Source organism: Ahaetulla prasina, chromosome 15 (genome assembly GCF_028640845.1).
Source record: "Ahaetulla prasina isolate Xishuangbanna chromosome 15, ASM2864084v1, whole genome shotgun sequence".
Lineage (NCBI taxonomy): Eukaryota > Metazoa > Chordata > Lepidosauria > Squamata > Colubridae > Ahaetulla > Ahaetulla prasina.
In genome coordinates, this window is record NC_080553.1 from 16,870,240 (window position 1) to 16,887,373 (window position 17,134).

The 17,134-nt window shown below is 49.7% G+C and overlaps 1 protein-coding gene across 9 annotated transcripts in view; it reads left to right on the forward strand.

The window, feature by feature from the left end:
• PITPNM2 (phosphatidylinositol transfer protein membrane associated 2) overlaps positions 1 to 17,134 on the forward strand; it is a 116,437-nt gene that overhangs the window by 86,156 nt on the left and 13,147 nt on the right. For 7 of the 9 annotated variants that reach the window (XM_058158366.1, XM_058158372.1, XM_058158370.1 and 4 more), the window contains 7 exons: positions 2,160 to 2,349; positions 4,523 to 4,642; positions 5,927 to 6,141; positions 10,304 to 10,479; positions 11,955 to 12,125; positions 13,960 to 14,112; positions 16,387 to 16,551. In XM_058158366.1, coding sequence (XP_058014349.1) covers positions 2,160 to 2,349; positions 4,523 to 4,642; positions 5,927 to 6,141; positions 10,304 to 10,479; positions 11,955 to 12,125; positions 13,960 to 14,112; positions 16,387 to 16,551 — 1,190 coding nt within the window. The remainder of the gene's footprint in view (positions 1 to 2,159; positions 2,350 to 4,522; positions 4,643 to 5,926; positions 6,142 to 10,303; positions 10,480 to 11,954; positions 12,126 to 13,959; positions 14,113 to 16,386; positions 16,552 to 17,134) is intronic. The other 2 variants (XM_058158371.1, XM_058158373.1) reach the window with 1 other exon arrangement.

The window sequence follows — 17,134 nt, forward strand, 5'->3', positions numbered from 1 at the left end:
CCTTCTTTCCTTCCTTCCTCCCTCCCTTCTCCCTCCCTTCCTTCCTCCTCCCTCCCTCCCTCCCTTCCTCCTTCCTTCCTTCCTTCCTTCTTCCCTGCTCCCACCGTGTCTCCCTTCTCTCTCTTTTGTCCTTCCATCTTCCCTCCGTGCACCCTTCTCGCCTCCTCCTTCCCTCCTTCCTACCTTCTTTCCTTCCTCCTCCCTCCTCCTTCCTTCCTTCCTTCCTTCCTTCTTTCTTCCCTCCTCCCTCCCTCTCTTTCTTCTCTCTTTTGTCCTTCCATCTTCCTCCCTCCCCTTACTCCCTTACTCCTTCCTCCTCCCTCTCCTCCCTTCCTCCTTCCTTCCTTCTTCCCTCCCGTCTTCTTCCCTCTCTCCCTTCTCTCTCTTTTGTCCTTCCATCTTCCCTCCCTCCCCCCTCCTCCCCTCCTCCTTCCCTCCTTCCTACCTCTTTCCTCCCTCCCTCCTCCCTTCCTTTCCTCCCTCCTTCCTTCCTTCCTCCTTCTCCCTCCTCCTCCTCCTTCCTGCAGAATTGGGGATTTGATCTTCCGCAAGATGCAGCCAAACCCAAATAATTCTTCCTTAAAACAGCCTCTTCTTAAAAATCTCCAGAGGTAGAGAAATGTCTCTCCCCTCTCTATCTTTTGTCTTTCCTTCTTCCCTCCCTCCCTCCCCCCTCCCTCCCTTCCTTCTCTCTCATTTGTCTGTCCTTCCTTCCTTCCATCCGTCCTTCCTTCCTTCCTTCCTTCCTTCCTTCCTTCCTTCCTTCCTTCCTTCCTTCCCTCCTTCCCTCCCTCTACAGACGCACCCCATCAATCTCCCATTTCACACCGCCATGATGACTCACCCGGGCTCAGCGCAGCCTGGAGCCATCATCGCTCAGAGCCCATTTATTTCTTGATTCATTTATCATTTACCAGGCGTGCCTTCTCCTCTCCGGCCAACTGCTTCTTCCAGTCCATGTTTAGACTGCAACCCATTTATAAAAGCCAGCGGTTCCCCTTCGCCGGGTGCGGCAGCTGGCAAAAGGTCTTCTCTTCGCAGACCTTAAGTCCTAGCAAAAGCCCCAGATGTCTGCATTTCAAAGACAGTGTTGGGAAATTCCCCTTAGATAAGGAATACGCTACTGGTGGGATAGGGTAGCTCAGAGACCGATTTATTGGCAAGCCTTTGTGTGCCACCCAGCACCCAAAATTCTGGGCAGGTTGTGTTGTCGTCTAGAGCAGGGGTCTCCAATCTTGGCAACTTTAAGGCCTGTGGACTTCAACTCCCAGAATTCCTCCGCCAGGTCTCCGATCTTGGCAACTTTAAGACCCGTGGACTTCAACTCTCAGAATTTATCCACCAGGTCTCCAACCTTGGCAATTTTAAGACCCGTGGACTTCAACTCCCAGAATTCCCACCGGCGGAGAAATTCTGGGAGTTGGAAGCCCACGGGTCTTAAATTTGCCAAGGTTGGAGACCCCTGCTCTAGAGGGAAAAGAGAACGATTTTCCGAAAAACGATCGTGCCTAGAAAAATGTAGCTAGTCCTCAACTTACAACCATATATTGGGACCTGAATTTCCGTTGCTAAGCAAAATTTCTGTTGTTAAAGCGAGTTGAATTCGATGGGCCGTTTCTTTTGGCCGTGGTTGTTAAGCACACAGCGCTGCAGAGGGGAAGCGATCCGTACGGTCTTTAAAGTGACTCCCGACTTCTCTCGTTGACTCGGCTTGTCGGAAGCCCAGCTGGGAAGGCCTCCAAAGAGGCTTATGTGACCACCCCCCACAAGACCCTGCAACCTTGGTAAATCTATGCCGGTTGCCAAGTGCCTGAATTCTGATCTAAGGGCCCGTCTTAAGTGCCAGGTTCAGTTGTGAGTCACGTTTTTTTTTTCCCAATCCATCGTAATTTTGAACGGTCCCTAAACGAACGGTGGTAAGTCGAGGCCTACTTCTATCCAGTTGCCTTTTCCTAGAAAGGAAAGAGCGCCTGGCTAGGTGGCTCAGTGGCTGAGACGCTGAGCTTATCGATCAGAAAGTTGCGGCAGTTCAACCGTTTGAATCCCTACCACAGGTCTCCTCCGTGAGCAGGGGGTTGGACTAGATGACCTCCAAGGTCCCTTCCAACTCTGTTACTGTTACTGATCGACATTCCTCCTCCTCTTCCTCCTCTCTGTAGCCTCAGCCCGTATAGTTACGACGAAGGCTGCCTCTGCAGTAGCCAGGATCACATCCCCCTCGCCGCGCTTCCTCTCCTGGCCACGTCCTCCCCGCAGTACCAAGAGGCGGTTGCCACGGTGATCCTGAGAGCCAATCAGGTGTACGGCGACTTCATCAAGTCCCAAGAAGGTGCATCCTTCAACGGCCAGGTGAGCATCGGGTGGCCTCCATCCTCAAGAGATAAGCCAGCCATCCTTTTTCCCAGCCGGGCGAAGTTTATCAAAAACAGATCGTTGAACTGGGGTTGATTTAAGACCAAAAAAAAAAATCAATGCTAAATCCATTGGCCTATTAAATAACTCCCAGTTACTGAAAGGAGTCAATCGGTAGATTGAATCCGCCAGGATCTGGATGGCTCTTGAAGAAGTCATTGGCGTTGACTGTCACCTGAGTGACGCCGGCTTGGATCAAATTGTGGCTGTAGGCTTCTTAGCCCAGGAAGTAGGCAAGATGTAGACTTTCAGCGTAGACTTTGATCTCATCTCCAAAGTTCTTGAAACCAACATGTTCACCGCTCTTAATTCCACCGGTGATACTTAGAATCTCCACTGGTTAAGATGAAATGGGAGAAACAGACGTGTCTACTCATTCTTGGCCTTAGTTCAGTGGTGGTATTCAGCCGGTTCGGACCAGTTCAGGCAAACCGGTAGTGGCAAGAAACAGAGATGTCCACCCATTCTTGACCTTAGTTCAGTGGTGGTATTCAGCCGGTTCAGACCGATTAAGGCAAACTGGTAGCGGCGAGAAACAGAGGTGTCCACCCATTCTTGGCCTTAGTTCAGTGGTGGTATTCAGCCGGTTCAGACCGGTTCAGGCAAACTGGTAGCGGCGAGAAACAGAGGTGTCCACCCATTCTTGATCTTAGTTCAGTGGTGGTATTCAGCCGGTTCAGACCGGTTCAGGCAAACTGGTAGCGGCGAGAAACAGAGGTGTCCACCCATTCTTGAACTTAGTTCAGTGGTGGTATTCAGCTGGTTCAGACCGGTTCAGGCAAACTGGTAGTGACGAGAAACAGAGGTGTCCACCCATTCTTGATCTTAGTTCAGTGGTGGTATTCAGCCGGTTCAGACCGGTTCAGGCAAACTGGTAGCGGCGAGAAACAGAGGTGTCCACCCATTCTTGAACTTAGTTCAGTGGTGGTATTCAGCTGGTTCAGACCGGTTCAGGCAAACTGGTAGTGACGAGAAACAGAGGTGTCCACCCATTCTTGATCTTAGTTCAGTGGTGGTATTCAGCCAGTTCAGACCGATTAAGGCAAACTGGTAGCAGCGAGAAACAGAGGTGTCCACCCATTCTTAGCCTTAGTTCAGTGGTGGTATTCAGCCGGTCTTGTCCGATTCAGGCAAACTGGTAGCGGCGAGAAACAGAGGTGTCCACCCATTCTTGACCTTAGTTCAGTGGTGGTATTCAGCTGGTTCGGACCGATTCAGGAAAACCGGTAGCGGCGACCCACCCACCCTGGCGTAATGCCATCCTATTTTGCCACCTTTTCAAGGCTGGGCGCATGTACGGAAGGCCGGGCACACGCGTGGAAGGCGAACCCCTGGTAAGAATACGTGAAACCTACCTCGGCCTTAGTTGTCCTATTTTTGGACTCTTCTCACCAGCATGAACTCTCCAAGGGAATGTTCTAGAAGCCACATACTTTTTTTGGAGGAGAGAGAAAACATTAATGAGTAAAGGAGAACCTCTAGGCTGCAGCGGCCTAGATCTTTATGAGCTGAAACCAATACAGATGCTTTTTCTGCTTCTACCAGCATCTGAGGGAAATCATTAGAAACCAGGTTCCTTCTCTTTTCAAGTTTAGCCAACGGGCCTTCCACGTAGCCATGGATGAAGGTGGCCTTCGTCAACATCTGGCATTAGACAACACAGCTGGGTCCACTCTCCTTAATCTAAATTTGTGGTCTTCACGGTGGGCCCTCTAGAAAGCCCTCAGACATGGCTTTCTAGAACAGGGGTCTCCAACCTTGGTCCCTTTAAGACTTGTGGACTTCAACTCCCAGAGTCCCTCAGCCAGCAAAGCTGGCTGAGGAACTCTGGGAGTTGAAGTCCACAAGTCTTAAAGGGACCAAGGTTGGAGACCCCTATCGCCTCTAGACTCAATGTTTCCCAAACTCGGGCATTTCCAGCAGTGGTGGACTTCAACTCCCAGAAGTCTCCTCCGTGATCCTTACTGGCGGGTGGAATTCTGGGAGCTGAAGTCCACCACTGCTGGACCCAATGCCCAAGGTTGGGAAACCTTGCCTTTCATTCTCTGCTTTCGGTTGGGAACTTGAGTTGGTGTCCCTCAGAAAAGTAACCAGGTTTTGTTTTCCTCAGGTGTGCCTGATTGGGGACTGCGTGGGAGGGATCCTGGCCTTCGACGCCCTTTGTTACAGCAACCAGACCATGCCGGAAAGTCAAAACAGTAGCCGGCGCGGGAGTGTCGTCAGCGTGCAGGTAAGCAAGTCAACCTCACAAGCTGGTTTTGGACAGAAAGGAAATGAAAACAGGTTGACGCAGAATCCGGGACCCTCAAAACCCCGATTGAGGGACCCCCCAGGGCCAACTTGAATATGGCCGCTGAACTATGACGTTCAGTGCGACGCATGGAAAGTGACAATATTAATGGATTTTTGTTCTATTTATTTGGGGTTTAGCTTTGTCCCCGTCTCTGCCTGATTCTTTATCATGGCCCTAATCCTTTGGGAATTAACACAGAGAAGGAATTACGGACACACACTGGAAACTGGGCAGGCGCCAAGGTAGACACGGAGCCTAAAATAACAATTCCGGAAGGCATTTGGTCTCCGTAATTCCTTCTCGGTGTAATCTCACCTCTGCAAGGCCATCGTTCTGTGTCATAAACCTGCTTAGCTCATCTATTTATTTATTAAATTTATACGGCACCCAAATTACAGTCAAGCAACCCGTAGGTGGCTTGCTACAAGATTGAAATGGTCATATAAAATTTAAAAAAAAAACAGGGCCCCCAAACTTGGTAACTTGAAGACTTGTGGATTTCAATTCCCAGAATTCCTTGGGAAGCCTATGCTGGCTGAGGAATTGTGGGAGTTGAAGTCCACAAGTCTCAAAAGTGGCCAAGTTGGGAGAACACCCCCCCCCCCCCGGTTTACAACGCTAAAATATTAACATGATAAATAGGAAGATTGAGTGGTACGGTGGCCTAGAGGTGGAGCTCTCGCCTCACAATCAGGAGGCTGTGAGTTCGATCCTAGGTCGGAGGCAGATATTTTTCTTTCTCGGCACAATGAGAATATATCTGCTGAACAAAACTCTGCACTGGCGACAGGAAGGGCATCCGGCCAGTAAACACTCAGCTCCATTCAGTCGGCCACAAGGGATTATGGGGTCATTAAAAGGAGATGATGATAAACAGGAAGATTGCAATTAATCAAGATTAGCTCTTCTACCACAGGGTGGAGACAGGGGTGAAATTGTCCCGGTTTGGACCGGATCACCTGATCCGGTAGCGATGGCGGCGGGTGGTTCAGAGAACCTGTAGCAAAAATCCCTGCCACCCCCTCCTCATGCCCATCTGAGCCACGTGATCATCAGAGGTTGTTTTTTGTTTTGTTTTTTACTTTTAAAAGCATTTTTTCTTCGGCCGTCACCATTGCCGTCAGGCAATCCGGTCTGTACCCAGAGCATTTCACCCCTGTACATGCCCTTCTGCCCTTTCTCAAGAGTCTGATGACCTGCACTGTGTCCTTCCAATTCCAGGACACGGATCTCTTGTCTCCCGGCATCCTGGTGAACAACAGCTACTGCTCGGAAGGCTGTGGGTTGGAAGGCAGCCGGCATCTCAGCCGGAGCACAGCCGACCTGCCGCGCAGCCACGAGGAAGATCCCCAGAAGCAGCAGCTGCTGCGGAAAAGGAGCGATTCGTCCACCTTCGAGTTGGACACCCTGAAGCAGCACCAGGCGTTCCTGTCCAGGTAGCTCCTGCAGAGCCAGAGACGTTGCTCTAGAGTACCAAAAGAAGAAGACACGATTTGTAGCTCGGGGTTGGACTGTGGGGTCCTTGGTACCCTCTGAGCTTGGTGGTTCTCTTGCAGACGTTTCCTGACCCAACTAGGGAATATCATCAGTGCTAGAAGGGAGTGGGAGAGGAGGAGGAGGAAGACTGTGGGGTCCTTGGTACTCTCTGGGCTTGATGGTTTACTTGCAGACATTTCATGACCCAACTAGGGTAACATCAGTGCTAGAAGGGAGTGGGTTTTGTGGAGGAAGAGGAAGAGAAGGAAGGGGAAAGAAGAAGGAATGAAGGGGAAGAAGGGGAGAGAAGAGGAGAAGGGGAAAAGGGAAAAAGAAGGAAAAGAAGGAAGGGGAAAGAAGAAGGAATGAAGGGGAAGAAGGGGAGAGAAGAGGAGAAGGGGAAAAGGGAAAAAGAAGGAAAAGAAGGGAAGGGGAAGGAAAAAGGGAGGAGGAGGAGTGTTGGGTCCTCGGTGCTCTCTGAGCTTGGTGGCTTTCTTGAAGACGTTTCCTGACCCAACTAGGGAACGTCATCAGGGCTAGACTGGGGTGGAGTTTTCAGGGGAGAGGAGGAAGAGAAAAAGGAGGAGAAGGGAGAAGGAAGAAGAAGAGGAGGAGGAGGAGGTGGTAGAAGAGGACTATGAGGTCCTTGGTGCTCTCTGAGCTTGATGGTTTTCTTGCAGTCGTTTCATGACCCAACTAGGCAACATCATCAGTGCTTGACGGTTGTAGAGTTTGCAGGGAAGAGGAGGAAGAGGAAGAGGAGGACAGTGACTTTGGGGTCCTTGGTTCTTGCTAGTTTTCTTGCAGATGTTTCATGACCCAGCTGGGCAACATCACCCAGTACTAGAATGTCTGCAAGAGAACCAGTAAGCACAGAGCGCACTAAAGACCCCCACAGTTTTCTGGGGGTGCCATCTCTCCCCTAATATTATCCCAGCAAGATCAACGCTGTGATGAGGCAGGCCATGTCGAGAGGGGCCGGGATAGCTCAGGCAATAGAGAAGCCTGTTATTAGAACACAAAGCCTGCAATTACTGCAGGTTCGAGCCCGGCCCAAGGTTGACTCAGCCTTCCACCCTTTATAAGGTAGGTAAAATGAGGACCCAGATTGTTGGGGGGGCAATAAGTTGACTTTGTAAAAAATATACAAATAGAATGAGACTATTGCCTTATACATTGTAAGCCGCCCTGAGTCTTCGGAGAAGGGCGGGGTATAAATGTAAACAAACAAAAAAAAAAAAAGATAAGAGAGGAACTGGCTCCGATCACTGAGCGAGCTTGACTTAAACCGAGAGTTCCTTGGGGGTCCTCCAAACTTGATCGATGGATCCTCCACTCCTCTCTCGAATTGATCTGCCCAGCAACTGACTTGCAGATTGTCCCAAGCCGATGAGGATGCCCGCTTGCTAAGCCAGGCCGCCATCAATTTTATTTAGCGTGTTTCCCATCTGTTGGTAGGAAAATTCCCTCGGTATTATTCCGAAGATTTGTGGGATTCGGTGGCTTTTGTTTCAGTCCTTGCCATAAATAATGTGGAAGGCGGTTGACTTTCCTCCAGCCTCGGAGGAGGAAAAGGAAAGTTACGACTCCTTAGCTTTGAAAGCCCCTCCTTGTGATTAATGGCCTCCCCAGCTCTATAGATCACCTGGCAAACAATGCTGGATAGTTGAAATTATAGAGAAAGTCAAGTCTTTTTATGAGGAGGCCCCACCGGCCCAGAAGAGATCTGAAGCTCGGTTCAACCATGAACAGCAGAGATGTTTAGGGTTTGTTCCAGGGGTGAAATGCTCCCGGTTCGGACCCGATCGCCCGATCCAGTAGCGACGGCAGCGGGTGGTTCGGAGAACCGGTAGCAAAAATCCCTGCCCCCCCCCAATGCCCAGCACAGTCATCAGAGGTTGTTTTTTTTTACTTTTAAAAGCATTTTTTCTTCGGCCGAAAAAAATGCTTTTAGAAGTAAAAAAAAAAAAAGGCTCTGATGATTGCGCCGCTCAGCTGGGATCGTCAGAACCTTTTAAAAGCATTTTTTCTACAACCTCTTCGGCTCTTAAAGTTGCCAAGGTTGGAGAACCCTGTATCTAGTCCAACCCCCCACCACGCCCGCTCAGGCGGGAAACCTAATGATTACGAGACCCTTGTTTTAAGGTGGTGCTAAACATAATTATTTATGTCGATATTGTTTTTAATCTTTCACAATTGCAAGCCGGCCAGAGTTACCTTTGACGGGGCGGCCTCTGGATTTGACAAATATTATATATATTATATATATAACGGTTGTACACGAGCTGTCGAGATTGCCTTCCTCCCTTTCGTTTCCCTCTCTTATTTCTTCTCTCTTGTTTCTTTTCTCTTAACCCCCCCCCATTTTACCCCCCCCCCTCTTCTTGCCCCCAACACCTTCCTTGAGGAAGAAATAGGTAAGCTGCACTTGCCGCTTTGTGGACCGTAGAGAAATCTAGAATGTAAGGGAGGGGAGGTACGGTGGTGGTGGGGAGGGCAGCCACCTGACACCCCCAAAAATCTCTTAGATTGTAAATCTAAGGAGTCAGATTCTTTTAGCAATAAATCCCTTCTGTTAGTGTCTGTGTGTGTGTGTGTGTGTGTGTGTGTGGTTGTGTGTGACTGATTAAAAGTCTTCCCCTCATGGCAGGAAATAGCTCAGAGAGGATGGCGACGGTGTTATTGTGTCCCATCTCTTGGCGAATTTGTGGACCAGCTTTTCCCACACCTTCCAATCTTGCTCTACAGGAGTTCGCGACCTACCACGTGTTGTGTCCCACCCCCCACTCCGACGAACGAGTCAAGGAAGTCCGTCACAAACTTGGCAACGAAGCCTCTGCAGCTCGCCAAGTTCCTTCGAGGTTTATCAGGGCAGGCAGGAGTCCAAGTTGTGACTTCAGCGATAGGGTCCGGTATCAGCAAACTAGATAAGACTTTGCTTGACTCAAGATTGGAATGCCAAAAGCAGGTCCTTTATATAGGCTGTGGGGTGTGGCTCCATGACTCAGCATTTATCCAGGCCTGCCCCACCCTTCCTTCTGCTGGCATCGCCTCTCAGATCTCCGGAAGCGAGGGTCCACCCAATCTGAATTGTCTTCAACTGGATCTGCTGTCAGCTTCTGGGTAAGGGAGGGGTCAGAGGGAGTAGGCCCGAGTAATTCCAGCACCTGGTTGGCTTCCTGCTCTGAAGGCTGAGCCAAAGGAACACACGCTGTATGAGTGAGGTTTCTTGGGCTACTCCTTTCACTCCTGGAATCCTCTCTGGGCATGGGGCCAGGGCCGTTCACCTTCATTATCAGACTCGGAGTCTGATAAAAGGCCTGGTTGGAGACGGGAGGGGCCCAGCTAAGGAGAGGAGGGAGGACGAGTCACAACACCAAGTTTCATTTAGTGACCATTCCCTAAGTTACACCGCCACGGAAAAAAAAGGTGTTATCAGGAAAAATATGATCTTTTTTTTCCCACACCTAGGACCAGGGGTGAAATGTAAAATTTGTTACTACCGGTTCTGTGGGCATGGTTTGGTGGCGGTGGGAGTAACGTGACCGGGTAGTAACAAATTTTACATTTCACCCCTGGGGCCCACCCACAGTTGCCGCTACCGGTTCGCCCCGAACTGGCGGAATACCACCTCTGGTTTCTTCATTCTTCTGTTGCGTTAAGCAGCTAGTCCTCAAGTTTTGACTGGAATGGAACCCGCCCGTTGAGAGTCAAAAGTTTTAATGGCGTTAAGTCTTGAATAGTTGTGAGTTCGAGTGTCTGTCTAGTAGATTCTCAAGCATGCAGGTCACGAGTGGTCCCAAAGGCGCAGAACCTGAGGAAGCTTCTTGGAACGAGAAGCGAAACGTTTTCGAAGAAATAAACAAGGAAGCCCAGCTGCCTTTTGCAAATAAGCACCTTTGGGACAGTCGTGAGTCAAGGACCGCCCTCTGGAAACATCCTCTGTCCACGATGCTCATCGGCATTTTTCTGGTATTGCTTATAGGAAAATTGCATGTCTCGTCAATCGGCGCATGATGTATAAATGCACTTGTTAAATAAATAACGTTTTTTCCCGAATGTCCCTCTGGAAAACATGCTTTTGCTGCTGACGTCCCTTCTCTTTCCCCCCCCCTTCTCTAGTTTACATTGTAGTGCCCTGAAGAACTTTCCGGGATCGCGGCGATCGAGTAGCTCCACTCAACTGGACGGTGGGAATCTTGGCAAATTTGAGTTTGAGATCACCGACTTCTTCCTCTTTGGCTGTCCCCTGGGGCTGGTCCTTGCCTTACGGAAAACCATCATACCGAATCTTGACAGTAGGTTCCCTGGTGGGGGGGGAGGGGGGAAGGAGGCTTCCTTGGAGCCGCCTCTTCCTTTTCATGGGGGGTTTTGCAAGCAGAGATGCAAAACTCGGAATGCTAGAATTAGTCCCCGGGCCAAACGTGAGCATCGTTTATCCTGCCGAGGATAAACATTCAGAGTTGCACAGATTGCTGTAAAATCATCTCGCCTTGACCTGCGCTTGTAAAAATCCCCTTCTGTTGCGGCTGACAGTCGGCCCCTCCAGCAGCCAAATCGGATGAGGTGTGGGAGTAAGGGCTGGCATTTAGGCAACCTGAGAGCTCCGAGGGGGAAGAGGGAACAGAGCTGGCAGAGAGAGAGAGAGAGAGAGAGAGAGAGAGGCGGAGGCGGAGGCGGAGCCTGGGCCGTCCGTCAGCCCTCAGATGGAGAGTCAACAGTCCCCAGGTCTGGAGGTGGCTGATAAGGAAGAGGAGGAGCAGCTGGGTCCAGTGCCTGACGCATGGATGCACAGAAGGCAGAGGAGAGGAGAACAGTGGAAATCTATGAGCCGGTCCTTGGGACGGAATAGCCACCGATGCTAGCAAAGCCCCATTCTAGCTCTGGGGATAAAAGGCAGGGGACGGAAATGAATAGATATGGCAGACAACTATTCATCTCCCCTGCTGGATGGACTTGTTAGCCTGCGCTGAGAGAGAAACTGTTTGCTGGGGCTGCCGGCGCTCCTGATTAAAGTAATCATTGATTTAAATACAGAGGGTTTGTCGTGTTTGAGGAGCTGAGACACATCATCTTCTCACCAATCAAATTGCAGAGTAAACTCTGCAACCCTTCGCAATATTTTTTACGAGTGGGGCGCTAAACGAGCTTGGAAATAGCCTGTTGATTTTTCTTTTTAACAATCCTTTAAAAGACGCACGGCCAAGAAAGAAGACATTATGCATTTTTTATACAACGGTTGATATAATCCAGGGGTCTCCAACCTTGGCAACTTGAAGCCTGGAGGACTTCAACTTCCAGAATTCCCCAGAATTTCTGGGAGTTGAAGTCCTCCAGGCTTCAAGTTGCCAAGGTTGGAGACCCCTGATATAATCTATATAGTGCCTAATGTGACAAATGACATAGTTACAGCGTAAGCCATTGTTTAGCCAAGCGGTCACAATAAAATCTGGGGTAACTCCTCTTTAAACTCCCTATTTGCTCTGCTCCCGGGGGGTTTCATTAAAAAGCAAACAAACCACAGGTGACACGACGGGACTGGGGTTGCGCGCTGAGTTAAGGCGCACGGAAACCCAACAGGTTTTAAGAAAGAGCATCTTCTCCTAATACCCCTTCGATTTCTGTTCGGAAGACGTAGCCCATGAACACTGAACTCTCGGGAAGAACTTGAGAGCCGGTGAAAAGCGTTGTCCGTGAGATAGCAGCGCTGTGGATTATGGTTTCAGTACCCTTCCCCCTTGGCCGAACTCTTTCTCTTCTCTCCGTGGCTTAGTCTTCCAGTTGAGACCAGCCTGCCAGCAAGTTTACAACCTCTTCCACCCGGCTGATCCTTCGGCCTCTCGCTTGGAGCCTCTTCTAGAGCAGAAGTTCCATATTTTACCGCCCTTCAACATTCCACGTTACCAGCGGTTCCCGCTTGGCGATGGCAATTCAGCCCTCCTGGGTAAGTTCTTTGTTTTGTCCCCTCCCCTCCCGTTTCTATGGTATTAAGCGGGCAGGTGATGGGGGTAAGCACCTGCTTTAAATTCCTGAAGTGCCTCTTTGCCAGCGAGAAGAAGTTGAGACACAGTCAAGATGTTCCTCTAGGAATCTGGAGGTCCACGTATCGTCTTCGAGGCTGGGGGAAGTGGCAGTTTGCAATTCCAGATTTCCTTAAGTCCCTGGTGAAGCTGGAGATTTGGCGACAAAAATCAAATCCAGCTGAGGTGGCCAAGCTATAAGACTCTTTGGTTGACAAGATATACGAATCCCAGACCCTTTGTTTTCTGAGGAACACAAGCGATGGCCTTTTCCTAGGGTTTTAATCCTCCTCGTAGAGTCGCCCTTGTCTCCAGCTGTCATAGATTCCTTTTTTTCATGTGAAGGACACGCTATTCTGAGTCAGCCATCAGGAATTAATTGGTGTCAACCTTAGGTCCCATAGGGGAGAACTCAGTGGGCTTTGCTTTTGAAATGATCTGCAGCACAGTGGTGATCAAATATTGAATCTTGGGCTAACAAGCAAATATACAGCTGGCTGATGGAGAGGGATGGTAGAATGTTAGCTTCCTCCCTGCGGGTGTGTAGAAGCTCCTGGAGGCAGGCTTTAAAATCTTCGCTCTTAGCTAACACCCACCGTCCGTCTGCTCGAGACGTCTTTAAGGTCCAACCTGATAATGAGATCCAATCATTATTGATTGATGGGTGGGAATTCAACTCAAATGTTCGTTATCTTGGACTTCAGAAAAAAAAATGTACTACCGACAAAAGAAAGCCTTTCTGCATAGCCCTGAATCCTGGTTTTATGCCCCTGGGCCCACGTGACTATCAACTGTCCCAGTGATGGAATCCAATTTTTTTTACTACCGGTTCTGTGGGCGTGGCTTGGTGGGCGTGGCAGGGGAAGGATATTGCAAAATCTCCATTCCCTCCCCGTCCAGGGGAAGGATACTGCAAAATCCCCATTCCCACCCCACTCCTGGGAGAAGGATATTGCAAAATCCCCATTCCCTCCCCACTCCTAGGAGAAGGATATTGCAAAATCCCCATTCCCTCCCCATCCAGGGAGAAGGATACTGCAAAATCCCCATACCCACCCCATTCCTGGGAGAAGGATATTGCAAAATCCCCATTCCTTCCCCACTCCTGGGGGAAGGATACTGCAAAATTTCCATTCCCACCCCGCTCTGGGGCCAGCCAGAGGTGGTATTTGCCGGTTCTCCGAACGGTTCAAAATTGCCGCTACCGGTTCTCCAGAACCTGCTGGATTTTAACCCTGAATTGTCCTCGCTTCTGCTTTGGGGGTCCAGGACAATGTGATTAGGAAGGCATCTTATTTTTTGGACTATGGATCACCATTGAACAGGTATAAAAGGTGGGTTGACTTCCAAGTGGAGAACAAACAAGGTGGACAAAGATGGATGGACCCCGATTCCATCCAGACCTTTTCCCTGTTCCTAAAAAAAAACAAAAACTCCTTGACATTGTTCTCTCCACTGGACTTGGACCTCTGGATGCTGTGGGCCTCACCCCCCACAGCAGTTATTGGTCCACTATCTGCTTTTCTGCTGTTGCTCTCAGCGTTAAGCCACCAGCCTTCTATATCTGATCAGGCCTCGCCATGGTCTACTACCAAAGCTTCGTTCCCAGCATCCAAACTCGTGTAGAAGAGGGTGTTGACGTTGGTTGTTTTAAGCGTCTTGTTCCAAGTGCTTGTGGCCAGGTTGTCTCTTTGTCTTCTTGTCTTCTTTTATTTTTTTCTTGGTGCCCCTCTTTGTTTTCTTCCCCGTCTGTTCTAGTGGAAACAATCCAGAACAACCCTGCCCTCCTCCTCGTTGAAAGCAACCTTCTGGTTGCTCTTCAGAACCAGGACAACTTCATGGAAACCAGTATCCCTGTTCCCACCTTGAACTGGCAAGACGTTTCCAATAAACATTCTGGATTTGCTGAGTGTGTGTGATCTGAACTTTCTCCCGTTTGGTCTCGTGTGGTGTTTTCGGAGTGGGGTGGGGTGGGGGGCTAATGCTTCTACATCCCATCCTGAAAGCTTTTCCAGTAGTCTTCTTAGTGGACAGGGATCCCCCCCCCCCCGAGAAGGTTCCAGCTGCGCTGGAGAAAGCAGGAGAGAGGAAGGAAAGAGGAAGCGAGGGGGATTTGGGGTTATTTCCTCTGGGGTTATATACACAAAGAATTTGCAGACAGTGGGGTGGGTAGAGAGGCTTCTATCCTTGAGCAGAAACTCCTTGCGGTTGCTAGAGATATAGATTCCCCCCCTCCCTCACAAAATCAATATCCATCTTTTACAATCTTCCTCTAAAGATGAACGTTTCCCACATTATTTCGGCTATTTTTCTCAAGCTGGGACCCTTCAGCAGTGGTGAAATTCAATTTTTTTTTTACTGCCGGTTTTGTGGGTGTGGCTTGGTGGGCGTGGCAGGGGAAGGATATTGCAAAATCCCCATTCCCTCCCCACTCCTGGAGGAAGGATATTGCAAAATCCCCACTCCAGGGAGAAGGATACTGTAAAATCTCCATTCCCTCCCCATTCCTGGGAGAAGTATATTGCAAAATCTCCATTCCCTCCCCACTCCTGGGAAAAGGATACTGCAAAATCCCCATTCCCTCCCCACTCCAGGGAGAAGGATACTGTAAAATCTCCATTCCCTCCCCACTCCAGGGAGAAGGATACTGCAAAATCCCCATTCCCACCTCACTCTGGGGCCAGCCAGAGGTGGTATTTGCCGGTTCTCCGAACTACTCAAAATTTCCGCTACCGGTTCATCAGAACCTGCTGGATTTCACCTCTGCCCTCCAGATGTGCTGAGCTACCGTCCCCCATCAGGAAGCAGGACGCTGGCATGTGGGCCGAGGGGACAGTAGCCCAGGACATCTGGAAGATGCCAGCCAAGCTTCAGTGAAAAGCTGCAGGAATGTCTGCTTAGAAGTCAACCTTGTGTAGTATTTCAGTAGGATGTAAGTCCCACAGAACGTCGGAAGTTCTAGGAACAAGAGGGCCACCTTCTCCAGAACTGAAAGAATGGCCAAGTTGAGTTCTTTGGCTTCTTTCACTTTGGTTGATGTGGCCAGGAAAAGCCACACTTGCATTTATTTTCCACAGGGGCTTCCTCCAAACCTACTTAATTTTTATTTTATTTTTTTTAGCAAAGGCTGGAATTGACCACCTTTCTTGCTCCTTTGGGAAAGCTTTCACGACCTCCCCTCTCCCCCGTCCTGCTTGCCGCCTCTTCCTGTCCCCCGTCCCAACAGCTCCCCTGCATGGCGTATCTGTGACCTTGTGGATGGCTTGTTTTGAGTTTTAGGATTTATTTGGGTTGCCTTGCTCGCTCGCTCTCTCCTCCAACCCCAGCGAGGGGCTGCAGGAAGGATCAGAAATGCCTCCCTCCCATTCAGATTTGGAACCTACTCACGAAGCCCCTCTAGAGCAGTGTTTCTCAACCTCGGCAACGTGAAGATGTGTGGACTTCAACTCCCAGAATTCCCCAGCCTGCCTGGCGACCTTAAGACGTGTGGACTTCAACTCCCAGAATTCCCCAGCCAGCTTGACGACCTTAAGATGTGTGGACTTCAACTCCCAGAATTCCCCAGCCAGCTCGACGACCTTAAGACGTGTGGACTTCAACTCCCAGAATTCCACAGCTAATATAGCAACCTTAAGATGTGTGGACTTCAACTCCCAGAATTCCCCAGCCTGCCAGCAACCTTGAGATATGGGGACTTCATCTCTTAGAATTCTGGGAGTTGAAGTCCACACATCTTAAGGTCGCCATAGTTGAGAAACTCTGCTCTCCACAAACTCAGCCTGTTTGGTGCGAGTCGTTCCAACCCTCGGGCGGAATTCTTAGATGTTTCTGTTTCCTTCTGAGGAAGATGCGCTGAGCTTCTCTTCTGTTGGTTTCCATGGCTGCGGAGATCCTGTTTTTGATGCTTTGGCCATTGTTGTCCACCTAATTTCCCACCACCCCACCACCCTTGGTGCTTCCCTACCAAAGCTGCTTCTATGGTGTTGGTTCCGAGAGCTTCGGTCGGATGTCCACCGTGGTAGCATCCCACCTAATTTTGTATGTCTGCCTGCTTTTTGTTTTTGTTTTTTTGTTTCTTCTTTTTTTTAAAAAACGACGTCTTGACGTATTTATGACATCCTGGTGGTCTTTTGTGTGTTTTTGGTTGGGTTTAATATTCTCGTTTTCCCCGTTTCGTCCCTGTAGCCGATGTTGTTCAGTCTCATGGTGGCGTCTTGGTGGAAAACACGTCCCCGTCTGCTCCCGTTTCCGCCCCCCAGTTCAGGGCCTTCCGGAGAGCAAGTGAAGTGAGCACTGTCAGCCAGGTATCCGGAATGGCGGATAGTTACACTGCTTCCAACATAGCCAACAGTAAGTGTTTTTCACCACGGAAATGAGCCTCCACCATGTTTAGTTCCCTCAACCCCTCCCCCCCCCCGTGAAGATCAGCTGATGCCTTCTACTGCTCCTCTCCGAAGTTCTCCGAGCCTGGGAATAAATATGGAGCTTTTCAAGCTACTGCAAAAGAAGGAAAGGGCCGAGGAGTGGGTTAGCACCTAAAATAGATGCCGTGTCCCTCACCGTCAAAAAAGCAAGCTCCTTGCAAATTCGGAATGCGTACTGCAGGCTTTCCAAAGCTCGGCAACTCTTCAGATGTGTTGAGTTCAACTCTGGGAGTTGAGGTTCACTCCTCTTTAAAAAAGAGTTGCAAAAACGCAGCCCTATTGCAGTGAGTAAGAAGTGAAAATGTCCATTTTTGTTCTCGGGTTCAGAGATCGTCATCTCCAACTCACCGCCCCGTTGAGTTTTTCCAACTCTGCTTTCTGAACCCTCCCATAATTCCCGAAACCCCAAAGAAGAAAGCAGTTCAACCCTTGCTAAGAAGTCAGAACTTTCAAAAGTTGCTTCCCTTTTCAACTTCCTGGTCCTGATTCATCCGCTAAACCCAAGATCC